The sequence below is a fragment of the Micropterus salmoides genome, unplaced genomic scaffold, assembly GCF_014851395.1.
Source record: "Micropterus salmoides isolate LMB-PRFRI ecotype aquatic unplaced genomic scaffold, ASM1485139v1 Ms_hic_scaffold_4172, whole genome shotgun sequence".
NCBI classification, from domain to species: Eukaryota; Metazoa; Chordata; class Actinopteri; order Centrarchiformes; family Centrarchidae; genus Micropterus; species Micropterus salmoides.
This window is the reverse complement of record NW_024043565.1, coordinates 1-20296: the sequence shown is the minus strand read 5'-3', so window position 1 is coordinate 20296 and position 20296 is coordinate 1. Positions and strand designations below refer to the sequence as shown.

General features: G+C 40.8%; 1 protein-coding gene across 1 annotated transcript; it reads left to right on the top strand.

The window, feature by feature from the left end:
• Positions 1-2262: 2262 nt before the first annotated feature.
• LOC119887417 lies at positions 2263-20290 on the top strand. The gene is made up of 6 exons (XM_038698200.1): positions 2263-2623; positions 5452-5793; positions 5882-5992; positions 12753-13079; positions 19782-20111; positions 20182-20290. The coding sequence occupies exons 2-6, from the start codon at positions 5652-5654 to the stop codon at positions 20214-20216; spliced, it is 945 nt and encodes a 314-aa protein (XP_038554128.1). The 5' UTR covers positions 2263-2623; positions 5452-5651; the 3' UTR covers positions 20217-20290.
• Positions 20291-20296: the final 6 nt, after the last annotated feature.

The window sequence follows — 20296 nt, the reverse complement described above, 5'->3', positions numbered from 1 at the left end:
GCCCTCATGTAATTGATGTAATTGATTGATTTCATATTTTTGCCACTTTCATATTTTTGCCACTTGTTGGCAGAGTAGCAAGCTGAAAACATCTTTCATTAGGTACGTTTCACTTCATGCGGCGCTGCGCAGAGCCGACTTAACATGATGCATGCTGGAATGCATGGTAGTTAAAATGCTCTGCTTGTTGCTCGGTTTCTGGCCTACCCATCCACCGCAACCACCTTCTTACTTGGACTTTTCTGTTAAATACCCTGTTCCCACCTTCACCGTTCAGCAATGATGCAACAGGGCTTCCTCAGTGCATTACAAATTGACACCAAGAGGTTTTGACCATCTATGCCACTAACTTTTCAACGTCTTTGCACCACCTGTTAAAGCTTTGTTTTCAAAGCATGACCTCTTTTTTTCTCACTGAGTCAGCAGTTTTCCTGTCATCTGCCCAGTTAATTTGGGTCTTGGTGGTGAACACCTTTGCCGACCCTGTACATCTACGGGATAGTGGCGACTCTAAACATCAATTAAATATGGTTAGGTGGCTGTTTGGCAAGTACAGAGGTCAGAGTCTTGCGATAAATTGGAGGTTACTGAGTTCCCAGCACCATTGTGCATTGCCTAACCTTCCTGCAGCCCTGACACTCTGTTCTGAAACACAGTTTACACACAAATCTGATCTAACCTAGCTAGGTTTAGGAGCAGTGAAGCTACAGCGGTCAGCAATCAGGTCATACAGCCTGCTCATTATCTACCTAGAATTAGCTCGTTTGGATAACTGGGAAAATTCTTCCATTAAGAAGTACGGAGTCAAAGATGTAATCAATGAATTCTTTATATACGTGGCCACGGAGAGAAAGATGACAGTTCTCTGGTTGGATGGTTGAGGCTCCCTTTGGAGGTCTCCCTCTCCTTAAATACACTCAAGTACAAAGACAACAGCAAACGGTACACTGAGAAACATCAGGAGTAGTAGCATACACTCAATGGCTCTCCTGGGCTGACAAAAGAAAATGAATATAGCACAAAGATGTCCCCCTACCCCCATCGTCTGTGTTGAAATGTCATCTACACGCTTGACATTTATTGTAGACCAGCAGCCTCTTGCACCAGCGATACGTAAGTTCTACCTTAAGTTAGGGTGCAAAGTCCACACTAAACAATACGTTGAAACTAGTTAGTTTGAGACTGAAGCTGTGTTGATGTTTGTTTGATTGCACCACAGAGATACAAGGTGCATCTTAGCTAATCTGGCATAAAGTCCATACTCATCAAAACAGTGTCGCAGAAAATGACGTTGACACATCCCATGGCCAATCAGTGAACAGCACTATTCTTAACAGAGTTTATTAGGTTTTGTCATCTGCTGGTCTCTCTCTCTTTAAACGTTTGCAATACTGAAGAGGCTAACGGCTAAAAACAAAACAAAACACCAACAAAAAGGTGCGTAGACAAGGACAAAGAATTATGATTAGGTGACAACTATGAAACCTTAATCTACAGCTAGTCTCACAGTGACATCGAGTGGTAAAACCGTTAACTACAACATAGACGTAATGTAACGGTGCCCGTAACGAACCTCAAAGTATAACGGGCAGATGAAATTGTAACATTATAACTTCTATACGTGTAGGAGCCATTATCCCCCTCATATTTAAGTTAAGGGAGAAAAAATACGAGTTTGCTGGGGGCAGGTTCAGTGCCTCAATATTACAGACTTCCCAGCAAGCAATAGTCGTCATTTCACCGTCTAGGTTTACTATAGACCTGATTTAGTCCAGCTATGAGTAACCCACTACTAACTTTAAATGTGGTTACATGACATTTTTGCCAAAATAACTTGCAATGTGAATGATATTCCATCATTTAAACACGGTCTACAGTGATTACAAGGTTTTTTGTTTCATTTCTTACACATGATTTACGTGCAGCCTGTGCGTAGACACGATTTAGCTCGTAGACAGACCGGCTATTTGTAGACCACTTTTAGTCAAAAAAGTCAAAAATGATTAAAAGTGGGGTTTTGCCCTGGCAGCACGTGAGATGGTTGATATCCCATTATTTTTGCAATGTCAATAATATCTACAAGATATTAAGTGTCATTAAATTGACATGGTCTATCTTTAGCCACGATTTAGCTCTTATTTGGACAGGCTACGTGTAGTCTGCTTTTAGCCCACCCGGCGAAATAGAGGCAATCAGTGGTCTTATAGCAACGGCTTGGTTGTAGCCCTGTTTCAGACCAAATAGGTTACATGTAGTTTTCACCCATGCAGCTGTTGAGATGCGTGATATCATATAATCAAATGCAAGTAAACATTTAAATTATCTTTATTTTCGCTGTAACGTTCACTACATTGACTTTCATTTTAATTTAAAACAAGATGCAATTACTATTTTCAACCGCTAGATGGCAGCTGTAGCCCTACTACACATGACTACTGGCAACGCGAGACTTGAAATTTAGACATCAGGGACGGCCCTGGTAGACATCAGAGTTGCCACATCTCGCAATAAAGACATCTGCCATTTTTAAACGAGGGAGACGTTACGACCTCGGCCTTTCAGCGAGCAACGGGCAAGAGTTTACTGCAAACACTGGAAGCAAAAAGACATTTACTTTGGTCTTGTAAGTATCTGTGTCTTTTTTGACATGTCTTCATTTTTTATCTACATTATATGTTAACGTGTAGGAACCGGGACAACAGTGTAGAGTAAGGCATGTTGTGGTTAGCTTAACATGCTGCATGCAAGTGTAACTTAACGTTACTCCATGATACCCACGGGTTTCCTCGTGCCCTTACAAACTCTTACATTATCTGAATTCAGAAGGGGTGAACATGAAACATGTGCAACCTTACCTATTATAATTTGTAATGAAAGCCACGCATATTTTACTCACTAGATCATTTTGATATGAAAATATGAGTTTTTGACTTTTGACACTAAATATTTATTGCAAATTCTCCAGCATACAGTCAGCAAAGCACAATAAATATTCAGTACACATTACATTCACCGCACATTGCTCTCTCAAAAGAAAAGCAACTTTTCTATTTTGTTGTTCTAATGCAACATGGCTAAAAATGTGTCCTGTTCAAGTATCTTTATATTTTCCATAGATATAAATGGGTCAGTAATAAATACTTTTAAATTAAAAAGAAAAAAACGTTATAAATGATTTTTTTTTAACCTTCATGTTTTCATTTAAAATCATTTGATGATAGTAGTCATGTCTTATGGGAAAACAGTCAACATAGTCAAATTATAATGGTTACTTATATTCATATTCTTACATATTCAACAGTTATGGATCCCATTTACCCGAGAGACTGGCGCCAACCGAGAGACCCATCTGATGCTCTTCCTGTATCAAGTAGCAGCGTAGATGAAGATCTAGATTTGGATGTAGCCAAACAATTTATTTTATCATTATTTATGTTTTTATTGCCGCATGTTGTTAAAATTGTTTGTATTTTCATATATATGAGAGGTTTTGTATTTATAATATTTTAGCAATAATTCCTTTATATTTTCATCACGTTGTATTATCTTAAGTTGTCTACGTTGTAATTCTTTTTCTTAATAAAATCTTTATATTTAATTTGTTTGGACGGATTACCATTTGTGAGAACCTGTTTTGTTTGAGTAAAAACAATCCGTAAGCCACTATTCTGTTGTCTATTAGAGGTAGATATGTAGTCATTTAAAAGCTGTATATTTGGTCTATACTTGGGCTGTGGTTAAACGTCTACTAACTCTTCACTGACAGCCCAAATTCAACCTTGTTTTAGCCCAGACCCATTTTCAACATCTAATACACGTCTATGTGTCGCCGTTCAATGGTGGTCTAATTGATGACTAGACTATTCTTGGGCTATGGTTAGACGTCTACCAAACTTTCACTGACAGCCCAAATTCAGCCCTGTTTTAGCCTAGACGTCTGGGCTCTGTTTTTAAGCGTGAAATTGCTTGCTGGGTTTTCTTCTGTGCTGCTCTTATTACAGCCTACCTGAAGACAGCAGTGAGGGTGCCTGCAGCAGGGTGGGCAGTAACTTGTTACAAGACACGCAAATTTGCAAAATAAATAAATAAAAATAAGTCATTGCCTTTTCACGATCCTTTATTATTAATATCTTTAATCTTTAATCCAATATTTTCTTTGGGCTAGTAATCTACTCTTAATTTCGTTACATTTTCAATTCATACCTTCATAACTTAACCAGTCTGTGATCTGCATTTTGCTTCATTAACCGAAATGAGATCATCCAGGCTGTGTGCGCTGGGTTATACAGAAGAGTCTGCATAATTTGCTCCTCCTGATCCCACCTTTCAAAACGATGCGCCATGACAACCACTTGACTATTTTATGGAGGACTGTACACCTTTGAAGGACTAGGTGTAAGATTAACGTTGTAACTTATGTCTACGTTGGACGTATTTCAGCTGGTGCAACCCTTAAAACGTTAGTAGCACGTAAACTCCTACTTAAGTTAGAAATTACATTTAAGCTAGGCTAAGTTTGAACTTACACATAGTTGGTTCAACCCAGTGCAGGTGTTTAGCCAAAATCACTGTGACCAGGACTTATTTCTCAGAGTTAAAGATAATGAGTTCTATCTGCTACCTAAAATGTATTTCTCACATAACTTAAGCTAAGTCCAATAATAAAAAATCTATTTTGACCAGCTTACTTCACATATAGGCACGTCATATTATGCGAAACATGTAAATTATACTGAGCAATAAACATACATGTCTTTTGCTCAGTTTACCAATTTAAAACATCACATTCCACATGTCTAGCCAAGCTAACAAACTGGTACCTCTTATAGTAACGGCTACAAAAAGTACTAAATGGGACCATAATTTACTAAATGAACATCATGCTGTGTTGAAGAAGACTTGAATCTAGCGACTGAGACCATAAACTCATCAGGAAAGTGTTTACTGAGGGAATAAATCAGCTGAGAATATAATAAAAGTATAGAGGGAAAATGAATTACGTTGAACATTTGACTTTGACTGTAACTGGTGTTGTGACGTACTAAAGCTCATATATAAGTAAGTGAGACTCTGAGTTGTTTAAAATGCATTGTGAGTCTATATGAATGCAGAAGGGCTGTTGACAGTATTACTATATTTATTTTACACTGAAACTGTAACAGAGCTGCAGCATTGTCACGGATACTTGTATTGCAGGAAGTTAATGTTCAGTATATCGGTGAATTATAATGTTTTGGTCTCTGACAAACTTTAAACTCATTGCACAGCGAACACCACAACAACAGACAGGAACTTTACTGGCAAACAAGTCTCAGGCATTCACTGTGAGACACACGTGTATATATATATATATATATAAACACAAATGTATCAAAATCGATTTAGCTCTATAGGGTAAATGATGAAATAAGGCTGCTGTGATTGAACCTCTCTGTCTGTGTGACCTCACAGTTTCCCAGCATCCCTCAGCTGTGGAGCTGTATGAGGGGGAGGAGTCTGTCCTGCTGCCCTGTGAGTTTCAAACATTTGACATAGACGACCCCACAGTGGTGTGGAGCCGCTATGATCTCGATCCTCCAACCGTCCACCAGCGTCAGCAGGAAGGTGATGAACTTAAAGACCAAAACCAGCTTTACAGCGGCCGAACATCCATGATGACTGACGCTCTGGAAACTGGAGACCTCAGCCTCAACCTGACAAAACTCCAGCTCTCCGACAGCGGCACCTACACCTGCACCGTCAGAGACTCTAGGGGAGAACAGAGAGTGACAGAGATACAGCTGCAGGTCAAAGGTCAGCAACAAACCCTAACAGCTGCTGTAGATACAGGTCAGAGGTCAGATGTCAGAGGTCACGTTCTTTATGTTTCTGGTTCCCACAGAACGATTTCCATCCTGGGTCAAAGTTCTCCTGGTTCTCCTGGTTCTCCTGGTTGCTGGTCTTGTTGCTGCTGGGGGTCTTCTGGTACATTTCCGGCAGTATTTCATGTCAGGTATGTCACTACTGCTACACCTCCAGCATATGAAGGTGTTATTGAAGCAGAACAGCTGAACACCTGTGACAGTGGAACCTGTAGATGTAGAAAATAGTCCCACGTGTTTCAGTGATTTTCAAGTCACAAAGAGAAATGTTTCACGAGTACTAGAAGTTTTTCTCTGCCACAAACACAACAGCTACTATTCTCAAGTTCTTCTCTGCAGATGTAAAAATCCTATTCTACAATTACAAATGCTCACTGTAGCGTGTCTACTTATGTTTTTAATAAACATATGAGAATTGATACAAAATTATGAATTTTGATGTTCAGAGAATATTAATTCAGAAATCTCTCGTTTCGCGGGGCACCACTCGAGATTCCGTTCAGCCAGCCAGCCAGATTCCCTAGATAGGGTTAATAATTATACAATTATTCACTAGTGATCAGTTAATAATCGCTAAATTATCTTAAATCAATCAGTCAGTCTTATGTTGAAGGGGTAAATTCTCCTGGCAGGGACTTGGAGACAGGCAATACACACACACAATTCCTTTGATTACGGTGAAATTTATTAACTAACTAAGGTGATATAAAAATGTGGTAAATATACATCAAAGGAATAAACAATGGCTAAACAACATGGGGCAAACAAAGAATGTTGAGTTCTATTGTGGGGAGAATTTGACTTATACGGGCAGCTAATGAAAGCAATTAGGTGATAACTCGGTTAAATTTGTGTAGGAGTTTCATGGATTAAATATACTGGACGAACCGACTATTGGACATCACTGATCACAGAATGCCTTGTTTGCCATGCCTTGGCCGGTTGCACGGGTCCCCACGCTAGCTGCCTGATTTCTGGCTGTCTGCTAGGGAATTTTCCGGGGGTTCTCCGTGTCTGAATGAAGAAAAACACTCCAGTGTTGACCGTCCTCAGTCTGGCAATTAGGCCTTTCTGTCGGATGTCTTTTGTTACTGCTGGCGGGGCCACGTGACTGGGTCCAGACGTCGGTGGGAGCAGTGCAAGTTAGCTCGACAAATAAAGCTAAAAAAAGAACTTTGTCATTCTTGAATTAAAATTCTGTAAGTTAACGGTCTGATAACTTTTAACAAACAAACAAAAAAAAGCTAGTAAGATGCTGGGAACGAGGGAAAGCTGAGGTCGTGGCGCTTCACGTGTGTGGCTTGAAAATGAACAAAAGGCCTTCGCTGCGCCGGGTCGAACTTCTCAGGGCGTTGCCGGGAGACGGGCAGTTGAAGAGAACAAGGGAGCGAGGAACAACAGAGCGAGAGAGAGGAAAAATTACTCGAGTAGTATAGGATGACATTTCTTTATCATATCCTAAAGGAAGTGTCATAAAGTGTTAGGAACAAAGCATTGGTTACAACATAAAATGAGGCAAAGTCAGGTGACCTTGCTGAAAATTAAAACACTGCAAAATTAACTTATTTAGATTCTTTTCAACAACAATATCAACAACATGGTAACAACTTCTAAAATGGAGTGGAGAGACCTAGTTAAGTAACTTAAATATTATTTAATTAAATAAGGTAATGCTTTGAGTTCTGAGGAGACAGAACTCTTTGTGTTTACACAAAGAGTTCAGGGCTTTGTCTGGTGTCCTGGATTTTCTCACGAATTCACATCTGGCTGTGAAGAGGGGAATATCCTTTGATGTGAGGTAATTAAACAAAGAGGGAGGTCAGTTGCCATGGTTACATGTGTGGGGAGGCAGTTTAGGGTTCCCCGTCCTCTTTCCCAAAGAGCTTTGATAGGCTGTTCGTAATCTCTGGTTAGTGTGTCTTTGTCATTTTAACAGTCAGGCACCGAGCCTTATCACGGCTGCTGCCAAAAGTGGCCAGTTTTACGATCAAACTACGCAGAAACAGCACTTAGGGCAAGCAAACCTTTCACCTCTTCCTTTGGGGTCTCTTCAGCCGTCTGTTGAGAGTTGATATCTCACCCCCCTCTTTCTCTCAGAGAGAGACGGAAGGAATTTTGAGTCTCCAAATTGTTTGATATAAAATGCACAAGTCCACACTGTTTGTACACAACACCACATTTCTGCTCCAGCTGCTGCAGTGAACATGCTGCAAAACACTTTCACACACCGAATTAAAACAACACAACAAGTCATGAACAAGTCCAGCATGGAGACTGGATTATGTGGAGCTCTGTAGGCCTCTTCCAGAAAACTCTGAGTTAGTTAACCTGTGATGAGGGAAACTGAGGAAACAAGAAGAAAGATCCTTAAATAGTGTTTTAAAGATATCCTCAATACAATATATATGATCGAGGGGTCAGGGGAGATCTACAGGCAGTGCCTCAGATCCTGGACTTCAGTTTCACTAAAGGTCAGCACATTATGCACCTCAATGTTCGCAGTGTTCTTTCTAAATCAGATGAGATAAGATTGATGATGTGCAATAGTAAAGTTGGGATTGTGTGCTTTTCAGACTGGACGCCTCAATCAGCAATACAGAAATTGAAATTAAAAATGATCCTGACTTACGAAAAGATCGTAACCCTAATGGGGTTGTGTTTATATTAGGGCTGATATTTGTTTTAGTCGCAGAATGCATTTAAATCACGATCTTGTTGAAGCTGTGGGGTTTGATGTACAGTTAACTAAAAGCAAGCCTTTATTAATTGGGGCTCTGTATAGACATCCTGATCAAAGTCATTTTTATCAGTTGATGGAAGAATCTTCTGTCCCCTGCAGGGATTGTAGTTAATACAAGCGTCCAGACGAGTGTCTAATATTAGTCAAACTGTCATTAATCTCATCTTGGTATCTGATCACTCTATGATTTCTCAGAGTGAAGTTGTAAATTGTACAAGGAAAAAGCATAAAGTTGCATTTAAGAAACAAAATACAATTAAGATCAGGTCATTAAAATATAATAGTTGTGAGGTCTTTATTGAGTGTTTAAATCCAATGGATTGACTTCAGTGTTATGTTTGGATGTTGATGAAACATGGGAGCAGTTTATAAATTTGTTCTTAAAGGCAGTAGATAAAGTTGCTCCTATAAAAACTATTAGAGGTTTTAGGACGACTAAAGAGCAGGATGATTTGGATAATTATAAGAATCTAAGACATATGGAGCAAAAGATGATTAAAATGTGTAAAAGGTATTTTTTTGTGAGACAATTACTGAATATAAAGGTAACCCAAAGAAACTTTTGCAGTCATTGAAACAAATTGGTTACAGTAAAAGACTCAAGACAAAGAAAAAAAACATCGATGAGGAACTCTCCTCCGATTAATTAAGGGTTGCGGATAAATTTAACACCTTTTTTTTTTTTTACATCCGTAGCTGGAAATTTAGTTGATAAACTGCCTAGAAAACCTGGTTTATATGACGGTAATGTCATGTTTATTCTCAGCTTGGAGTGGTAGCTGACTCTTTTGGCCTTTCTATGATTACACAGGACAGGTCTTAAAGTTATTGAATGAACTTGAGTGTTTGAAAGCAACTGGTCTAGATGAAATATAAATAAGAAGAGGGCAATTATCGACCAGTTTTGATTTTGGGAGTTGTATCAAAAGTCTTGGAGAAAATAATACAAGAGCAAATAATGACTATATTAGTAATTCTGATTTGTTTTATAAATTGCAATCTGGTTTCAGAGTGTCTTATTCAACAGATACGTGTTGTGTACACTATATAAGGAAAGAGATCGAATTGGGTAAACTCTGTGGCAGAATATTTTAGATTCCAGAAAGCATTTGACACCGTGGACCATGACATTCTGCCAATTAAACTAAAAGCCCTGGGTTTGTAGGCATGTGAATGGATTGGATCATACTTGACTGAGAAGCATAAAAGAGTTGAAATCAACAGCAGATGTGGTGTGCCGCAGGGTAGTGTCCTGGGTCCATTGCTCTTTCTCTTGTTTATGTAAGAAAAGAAATCCGCAATTGTAATCTTTTTCTCTACGTGGACGATTCAGCCTTGGTGTTCTCCCATAAGGATAAGAAAGTTATTGAGAACCATTTAAGTTGAAGAACATTAAAGGATGGCTTGTGGAGAACCAATTGTCTTGCATCTGGGGAAAAATTAATCTTTTTTATTTTGTTCAAAAATAAGGTTGAGTAGGACACCAGAGCTCAGTACTTCGGTAGGTGATACCCAGATTGAAGCTAAAGACTTGTGTTAAATATGTAGGCTGTGATTTAGATATTTCCTTGAGTGGAGAAAGTATGGGTCAAAGGGTTATCACAAAAGTGAACTAAAGAATTAAATTTCTGGCACTTAAGGGTCAGTCTGTAAGGACTTGGCTGGAAACTAGAGGGTCGCTGGTTCGAGTCCAGCTCGGACCACAGATTCGGAGTGTGGACTGGTAGCTGGAGAGGTGCCAGTTCACCTCCTGGGCACTGCCAAAGGTGGCCTTGAGCAAGCCCCTGAACCCCCAACTGCTCGGGGCGCCGTACCAAGCAGCAGCCCCCTCACTCTGACATCTCTCCATGTGTTGTGCCTATAGGTCCTGTTTGTGCATGTGTGTGTGTTTCAGACCTGTGTGTTAAAAAAATACTAACAATTAACAACAGTGAAAAACATTGAGTTTCCCCTTGTGGGATTAATAAAGTATATCTTCTTATTCTTTTTCTTAGGGCTCATTTTCAAAATAAAGAAACTTTGAATGTTAGCAAATGTTTTAATTCAGCCACACTTTGAGTATGCCTGTACTACATGGTACAGCAGCACCTCCAAGAGGTTAAAAGTTCAACTTCAAACGGCACAGAATAAATTGGTCAGGTTGACCTCAATAATAGGACCCATGTCGGCTCTTCTGAATTTAAGAATGTAAAATGGCTGACAGTTGAAAACACAGTGAGGCAGTTGAAACTGAGATTAACACAAAGATTTTGCATAGGAACGAGCCATGGTATTTTAAAGACTATTTTAAGATCAGGAACTCTCATAGCTACTCAACTAGCGGCAGTGCCATGGACGTGGTACCTTGTAGATTTAAGAGCTATAAAACACCTTTTTGTACACGTCAGCATTGGAATGGAACAAACTCCCTGTTGAGATTAAGTTAAGTCACTCAGATCGCTGTTTTAATTGAGCATGTGGTGAATGGTTGGTAAATGCTTTTTTTTAAAATCAATTTTCACTGTGTTGGCATCTATCAGGTGAATAGAGATAACAACATTAGCATTAAGTGATGAACAGTGTGTTGGCCTCAGCTAAGGAGAATCTGTTGGACAGCTCAGCTGGAGAGAATATAAACCGTCACGTAAAGTGTTTAATCACTCAGTGTTTTTTCTGGCTGGTGAAGCTGCTGGTTAATACTGAGCTACTGAAGCTGAAGCATGTTACCAGCTTATGTTATGGTGCAGGTTATGTGATCTCAGAGAAGAATCTTTGTGGAGGCACCCTGTGAAGAAACAGATGAAAGTCATTTAAAGTCTTTGGTATGCTGTTGTATAAAAAGTTGGGGAAGTTAAAGAGATAAACTGAACAGAACCGGAAGCAACAGCAATGATTATCCTGCAAGTCAGATTCTCATGGAGACACAATACATGACCTCTTGCTTTGTTCAACTTTAGAGACTAGTTTAGCTTCACAGCACAACACCTGGACATATATTTGTCCGACCACAGCAGACTGTGAGATCTTTGTCTAAGAACATCACATCCTCACATGGAGAACCAGATTTATAGGACTTTTTGAAGACAGTATTTGTTGTGGACCGATAATTCTCTCCACATCAATTCATCTTGTTTCCTCCTTTACATCCAACTGGTGACGACCCTTTGGGAATGCTGATGTCTTCTCTTTAGCATCAGTCTCACACTGTTCTTTATGTCAGAACCTCAATCTGCCAGTACTGTCACCGGAAGTAGTTTGTCTAGGAAAAAACGATTGTATTTGAGTTACAGTGAAGAGGAATAATCATAGTGTACTCCTCATAATAATGAGCACTGGCCACTGGACCAGAACATAAAGGAAAGCTGACACATTCATTTACAGTGATCTTGATGAAACTACTGACAGTGTGGGACGTCTTCAAATATAGAGACTTTGATCAGTTTCTTAGATGATCAGGGCTGCAAATGGAAGATTATCTGTTGATGGAGCCATAAAAATGTGCCGTCGATCCACAAGTCGCTGGGAACAGTAACGTTAGCTGGGAAGATGATAGAGCATGTTAAATTAAAACAACATTTTTGGCCCATTTGACCTGAGGAAAAGAAGCTGCATAAAAAATATGCACACCTTCATATAGTGTGTTAAACAATCACCTGAAAATGATTAACTCCAATGAATCAAGTTTAAGTACTGTGGAGTTAGATAATGTGAATAGAAAAAAAAAAAGATTAAATCAGACTCCTTCATAATAACAGTCAACTGGTGTTTCACCAGTTAGATGCTTTTAATGTGAAGCTGCAGCAGCAGGAAATGTTTCATTAGCAGCCACTTAATACTGCAGTTTTTCCCTTGGTAATACTGCAGATATGTAAATACTGCAGTACTTTGATCAGTGGGCCACAGGCTCAGTCACCACTGTGTTACCTCATTAGACGATAGACAGTGACTGAACAGACATTTATTTAATGAAAACCTTCAGATTCTAACTTTAATAAAGATTTGATTGAGTCCCTCTGACAATAATACTCAGTGATTTAATAAACAGTCAGTTGTGCTGTTGATTGTAGAGACACCAAAGACAAGACTGTCTCTGTTAGATGGAACAATGGGACATATTTCAGAGTTCCTGCTGCTGTCTGTACAGCTGATGTTGTGCTTTGTTGTCCTCTCAGTCTACAAGGTGGAGGTGGATTCAGAGGTGGAGTCTGTCCTGCTGCCCTGCAAAACCACAGTTCACCTGCCTGAAGACGGCACAGTGGAGTGGAGGGACGGAGACAACGATGTGCTCCACGTATATAAGAACGGCTCTGACCAGCCTGAAGAACAGCACAGTTTTTACAGAGACCGAACAGAGATGAAGAGAAATGCGCTGAGAACTGGAGACCTCAGTCTGACCCTGAAATACCCCACAGACAGAGACAGAGAAACCTACACCTGCACCGTCTACAGCAGGGAGAGAGACATCCTGATGAAGAAACAAGTCCTGCTGCAGGTCAAAGGTCAGTGCTGTAGCCTAAATAGTGAGCGTTGCGTCTCCTTCACTCTAGTGAAGAACTTTGTGTGTGGCTGTGACATGAGGTTACTGTCTGTGCAAACACATGAAACACGACACAGTGCAGCTGCTCGGCCCCAGTTACTGGTCAGGGAAGCGAAAACAAAATGGCCTGTTTCAGTCCCCAGCTGATCAATCTGCACATCTCTAGCTGTAGAAGGTGACTTACAGTCCAACAAGCTGGTAAACAAGCTAGGTGATAACATCAATTTCAATTCAATTCAATTTTATTTATATAGCGCCAAATCACAACAACAGTTATCTCACAGCGCTTTTCATGAAAGAGCAGGTCTAGACCGTACTCTGTGATGCTATTTACAGAAGCCCAACAGTTCCCACCAAGAGCAAGCACTACTTGCTCTTGGTGGGACTTCCTTTTAAAACTTCCTTTTAAGAGGCAGAAACCTCAAGCAGAACCATGGCTCAGGGTGGGCGGCCATCTGCCTCGACCGGTTGGGGTGAGAGAGAGAGAGAGAGAGAGAGAGCAGGAGAGGAACAGAGAGAAAAAGAGAGGGATGGAAGGAGAGAGAGGGGAGGGAGGCAGCCTACACAATATACACACAGAGGTACAGACAGTGAAGGTGATGTTGCTATAGACTAAATGAAAAATGGTACAGATATCTATAGTAGTGTTAATGATAACAATCGTAATGTTAATGATTATAATAATAATAATAATAATAATAATAATAGGACTATTAACAATAATTGTTGTAGCAGAGGGTGTCGAGCAGGAACACGGGGCAGCAGGTGACCCGCAACCACAGATCCAGACTCCACAGCTCCAGAGCCAGAAACACCTGCAGGAAGTGATAGGAGGAGAGAGGAGAGGGACGAGAAAGCACAAGACTACCGGAAAGGGGAGAAGTTGTGTTAGTAACATGCAATAATGGGATGAGGTTGCATACAGAGGGAGAGAAAGTAGAGGAGAGAGGAGCTCAGTGCATCATGGGAAATCCCCCGGCAGTCTAGGCCTATAGTAGCATAACTAAGGGATGGTTCAGGACTCACCTGAGCCAGCCCTAACTATAAGCTTTATCAAAGAGGAAAGTCTTAAGCCTACTCTTAAATGTGGAGATGGTGGCTGCCTCCTGAACCCAAACTGGAACCTGGTTCCACAGGAGAGGAGCTTGATAGCTGAACGCTCTGGCTCCTAGTCTACTTTTGGAGACTCTAGGAACCACAAGTAACCCTGCATTCTGGGAGCGCAGTGCTCTGGTGGGGTAGTAAGGTACTATGAGCTCTTTAAGATAAGATGGTGCCTGACCATTAAGAGCTTTGTAGGTAAGAAGAATGATTTTAAATTCTATTCTGGATTTTACTGGAAGCCAATGCAGAGAAGCTAAAACAGGAGAAATGTGATCTCTTTTCCTGGTTCCTGTCAGAACACATGCTGCAGCATTCTGGATCAGCTGAAGAGTCTTAATGGACTTTTTCGAGCAGCCTGATAATAAGGAATTGCAGTAATCCAGCCTAGAAGTAACAAATGCATGGACTAGATTTTCATCATTTTTAGACAGGATGTTCCTGATTTTCGCAATATTACGTAGGTGGAAAAAGGCGGTCCTTGAAATTAGCTTAATGTGAGACTTAAACGACATGTCCTGATCAAAGATAACTCCAAGATTCCTCACAGTGGTGCTGGAGGCCAGGGCGATGCCATCAAGGGAAACTATATCTTTAGATAATGCGTCATGGAGGTGCTTAGGTCCCAGAACAATAACTTCAGTTTTATCTGAGTTTAACATTAGAAAGTTACAGGTGATCCAGGTTTTAACATCCTGAAGGCATATTTGAAGTTTAGCTAACTGGTGAGTTTCATCTGGCTTGATCGATAGATATAACTGAGTATCATCTGCATAACAATGAAAGTTTATGGAATATTTCCTGATAATATTGCCTAAAGGAAGCATATATAAAGTGAAGAGGATTGGTCCGAGGACAGATCCTTGTGCAACTCCATGACTAACTTTGGTGCGCATGGAGGACTCATCGTTAACATGTACAAACTGAAATCGATCTGATAAATAGGACTTAAACCAGCTTAGAGCGGTTCCTTTAATGCCAATGAAATGTTCCAGTCTCTGCAATAGGATCTGATGGTCAATGGTATCAAATGCAGCACTAAGATCTAATAAAACCAGTACAGAGACAAGTCCTTTGTCTGATGCAAGGAGGTCGTTAGTAATTTTCACCAGTGCTGTCTCTGTGCAATGATGAACTCATGAAATCCTGACTGAAAATCCTCAAATAAACTATTGCTCTGTAGAAAGTCACACAGCTTTTTAGCAACTGCTTTCTCCAGAACCTTAGATGGAAGAAATGGAAGGTTAGATATAGGTCTATAGTTGGCTAAAACATCTGGATCAAGGTTGGGCTTTTTCAGAAGAGGTTTAATTACAGCTACTTTAAAGTACTGTGGTACATAGCCTGTTGATAGAGATAGATTGATCATATCTAGCATAGAAGTGCTGACTAAGGGTAAAAAATCAAAGCAACCTAGTCGGGATGGGGTCTAAGAGGCAGGTTGATGGTTTAGATGAAGAAATTATTGTTAGTTGGTAAAGATTGAGGGAAGCAAAACAGTCTAAACATATATCTGGTTCTACAGCTGTTTCTAAGATTCCTGAGTTTAGAGATAAGTTGGTGCCAGTTGAGGGCAGGTCTTGGTGAATTTTGTCTCTAATAGCTACAATTTTATCATTAAAGAAGCTCATGAAGTCGTAACTACTGAGAGCTATGGGAATACTTGGCTCAATAGAGCTGTGACTCTCTGTCAGCCTGGCTACAGTGCTGAAAAGAAACTTTGGGTTGTTCCTATTTTCCTCTATTAATGACGAGTAGTATGCTGCTCTGGCATTACGGAGGGCCTTCCTATAAGTTTTAAGACTATCTTGCCAAATTAAATGAGAATTTTCCACTTTGGTGGAACGCCAATTCCTCTCAAGTTTCAAATATTCAGAATGAGTTTCAGTATTATACCATGGAGCTAACCGTCTTTGTTTTAGTATTTTCTTTTTTAGAGGGGCTACAGAGTCGAGTGTTATTCGCAGCGCGATTACAGCACTATCAGACAGACATCTTGTATAGAAATTTTTGCCCAATGGCGTGTAGTTCAGCAATACAAACTCAAAAGTTATCAAACAGTGGTCAGATAAAGAGGGATTCTGTGGGAACACCACTAAATGTTCAATTTCAATACCATACACCAAAACAAGGTCGAGGGTGTGGTTAAAACAGTGAGTCGGTTCATGAACACTCTGAGAGAAGCCAATGGAATCTAACAAAGAGATAAACGCAGTACTGAAGCTGTCATTCTCAACGTCCACATGAATATTAAAATCCCCTACAATAATAACTTTTTCCGTTTTAAGGCACCAGGTGCTCGGTACACTATAATGAAAAGAATTGGTTGCAGTGATTTCCAACTTGGTTGCGAAAGACTAAGAACAAGACTTTCAAATGAGTTATAATTTAGTTTAGGTTTAGAACTGATTAGTAGGCTAGAGTCGAAGATAGCTGCAACTCCACCTCCTCGGCCTGTGCCTCGAGGAATGTGAGTATTAATATGACTGGGAGGGGTGGATTCATTTAGGCTAACATATTCTCCATCACCCAGCCAGGTTTCAGTAAGACAAAATAAATCAATATCATAATCTGATATTAGTTCATTTACTAGTACAACTTTAGAAGAGAGAGATCTGATTGTGAGTCCACATTTAATTTTCCTATTAGTTTGCACTATTGCTCTTGTGGTTTTAATTTTTATGAGGTTTTTATGCACAGCTCCTCTTCTGTTTACCTTTGATTTAAATAATTTCGATGGTCGGGGGGCAGACACCGTCACTATAGGATTTTCATTAAGTAACTCCTGAAATGGAGGAGCAGAGAAGTGTGTTAGACTGCGACTCTGCGTAGGGTTTTGGGTGGGTAACTGCTGAAATGGAGGAGCAGAGAAGTGTGTTAGACTGCGACTCTGCCTCCTGGTCTCAACTCTGGGTTGTCATGGATTTGGTCCACTAATAAACTTGGCCAGATTTCTAGAAATGAGAGCTGCTCCTTCCCAAGTGGGATGGATGCCGTCTCTCCAAATCAGACCAGGTCTTCCCCAGAAAGTCTGCCAATGATCAACAAAGCCCACATCGTTTGCTGGACACCACCTCGACAACCAGCGGCGGAATGACGACATGCGGCTATACATGTCATCACTGGTCAGATTTGGCAGGGGTCCAGAGAAAACTACGGTGTCCGACATTGTTTTTGCATATGTACACACCGACTCAACATTAATCTAAGTGACCTCCGATTGGCGTAACCGGGAGTCCTTACCGCCGACGTGAATAACAATCTTACTGTATTTGCGTTTATCCTTAGCCAGCAGTTTCAAATAAGACTCAATGTCGCCCGCTCTGGCCCCAGGGATGCACTTAACTATGGCCGCTGGCTTCGCTAACTTCACGTTTCTCAAAATGGAGCTGCCAATGATCAGAGTTGGTTTCTCAGCGGGTGTGTCGCTGAGTGGGGAAAATCTGTTAGAAACGTGAACAGGTTGATGATGCCCCGTGGACTTTGAATGCTTACTATTCCTCCTTCGGACAGTCACCCAGCCCCCCCCCCCCCCCCCCTTTCCTGGCTGCTCAGGGGATGCCAGGGAACGGCTACCACAGGCTAACTCAGGCCGTTCTGCACTACCTAGCTACAGGACTGGCTAGCTACAGTAGCTAAAGACTGATCTACCAAGGTGTGTATTGGTGGTAGAACATATAATTGGGTTATGAACTTTTTTTTCCTTCAGTGGAACGCCAGAAGCCTGATTGCAAATGGACAAGAATTTAAGAGAAATGTGCAACAGTTAAATGTAAAGCCTGACGTTATCTGTATTCAAGAAACATGGCTGAGAGAACAGAGAGCATAGAGAAGGCGCAGGAGGTCTTTTAATACAGCGAGATAAAATGGGTATTGGAGGTAAAATGTATAACTGGATCAAAGGTTTCTTATCTGGTAGCTACATAATAAGGAGCAAATATTACAATTACTTAGATATGTATACAGACGGATCTAAAGATGAAGAGGACGAGGGAGGAATAGGAATATATATAGCAACAATGAATGTAAGCGTTGGGAAAAGATGACCTGATCAGGCTTCAGTGTACACGGCAGAGATGATGGTGATTATTGTAGGACTGCGGTGGGTTGAGGAAGTAAAACCAGACAGAGGGGTGTGTTGTGTTGATTCTCTAGCAGCCCTTTATAGTATTCAAAATATGAAATCTGATAGAGAAGATCTAATGCTAGAAATCCAACAGAGTTTATTTAGATTCCAGACACTACGGATAGATGTGAGATTCTGCTGGGTACCTGCCCACGTAGGTATAAAAGGGAATGAGAGAGCAGACAAAACAGCTAAAGAATCAACCGGGACGAACGATGTCATAAATACAGCCCTTGGAAAAGGAGAAGCTGAGGCGATAATCAGAAAAGAAACCATGAAGAAATGGCAGGACGGCTGGGATGTGGATAAAAGTGGAAGGAAATATTACAGCTTGTAAAAATCTATTAATGCTCAGGGAACAGAAGAGAGGAGAGCGTTTTAACCAGGCTGAGGTTTGATCATACAGGCTTAAATAAAACATTGTTTTAATGGGCAAAAGTCAATCAGACGTAGGAAATACAGGGATGAGAGGATGAGGATGAATCAAAAGATGAGTCAGGCAGGAAGGAAGTGAACCTTGAAGGTTTATTAGGCCCAACAGGAGACGGAGTAAAGGACACACAGAAAGCTGTAGCACAATATCTGAAAAATATAGAGATATCAGAGATAGTGAGAGCAGCTGATGTTGGGGAGGACAGACAAATGTGTTGTAAATTATTACTGATGCAGTCAGAAACTCTCCAACCTCTTTGCAACCTGCAGCTTTGGCTTTTTTATCCAGCGCCCAGCAAAGGAACTTTAAAAAATAAAAGGACCAATATTTCAGTGTAAAAATGCTCAGCAGGTGATCAGAAATGACGTCATAACAGGAAACCAGAATAATCCAGGAGATCATTTCCATGGATGGAAAGAATGAGATCAATAAGTTATTGATTTCCAGTATTGATCAAGAAGAAAGCTGAAAGAAACCAAATGTGTTGATCACTCAGAACAAAGAAATGCAGCTTTAATAGTTTGGATCAATGAAAGATTGATGCTCAGTTCTCTTCACATCATGTTGAAGCCGTTTGGAAAGAAAAGTGGGCTCAGAGTCGGCAGAAGAAAAGGCCAAATATTGATGAAGCAGGAAGAGCAGTTTGGGATCAGATCCAGATCAGATGTTTGTGTGTCTCGGTGTTCTGGACTGATGTTGAACATGTGGAGCTGAGATTCATTTACAGAACAGAGATGAAAACATTTGAAAGCTTCTTCTCTTCAAAGTTCAGCTTTAGATCCAGAAATGTAAAAGTCCAGCAGCTCAACACTGACAGGAGACATTACTGTGAAGCAGCACATGGACAAAACAATCCCAGCAGCATCAAGACTCTGATCATCTCCAACAGCTTCCTGTGTTTCTGTCCCCTGTTAGCTGCTGCTCTCATCTGCTTCTGTCAATAAAGTTATTCAAACTGCTGCTGCTGTCTGTGCAGCTCATGTTCTGCTTTGTTGTCCTCTCAGTCTGTCAGGTGGAGGTGGAGGAGGGGGCGGAGTCTGTCCTGCTGCCCTGCAAGACCACAGACAACCTGCCTGAGGACGCTACAGTGTGGTGGAGACACTATGATCCCTATAAGACGGTCCACGTGTATCAGAACGGCTCTGACCAGCCTGACCAACAGGACCAGGTTTACAGAGACCGAACAGAGATGAAGGAAGACCTGCTGAGAACTGGAGACCTCAGTCTGACCCTGAAATCCCCCACAGTCAGAGACGGAGGACGATACGACTGCGGTGTCTTAAACAAGAAGGGAGTCCTCATGAGAGAGAAAAGAGTTAATCTCAGGGTCAAAGGTCAGTATGCAGACTGAGGTCAGAGTCTCTGTGTTTGTCTCTGTCTGACTGTCCTCTGTCTCCTCTGCAGAGAGAAGCAGGGCTCCACTGATCCAACTCCTCTGATGGCCGATCAATCTGTTTGATCTTTGATCATTGATCCGATCTGACTCTGGATCAGAGAGAAAATGGAGGTGAAGCAGCTG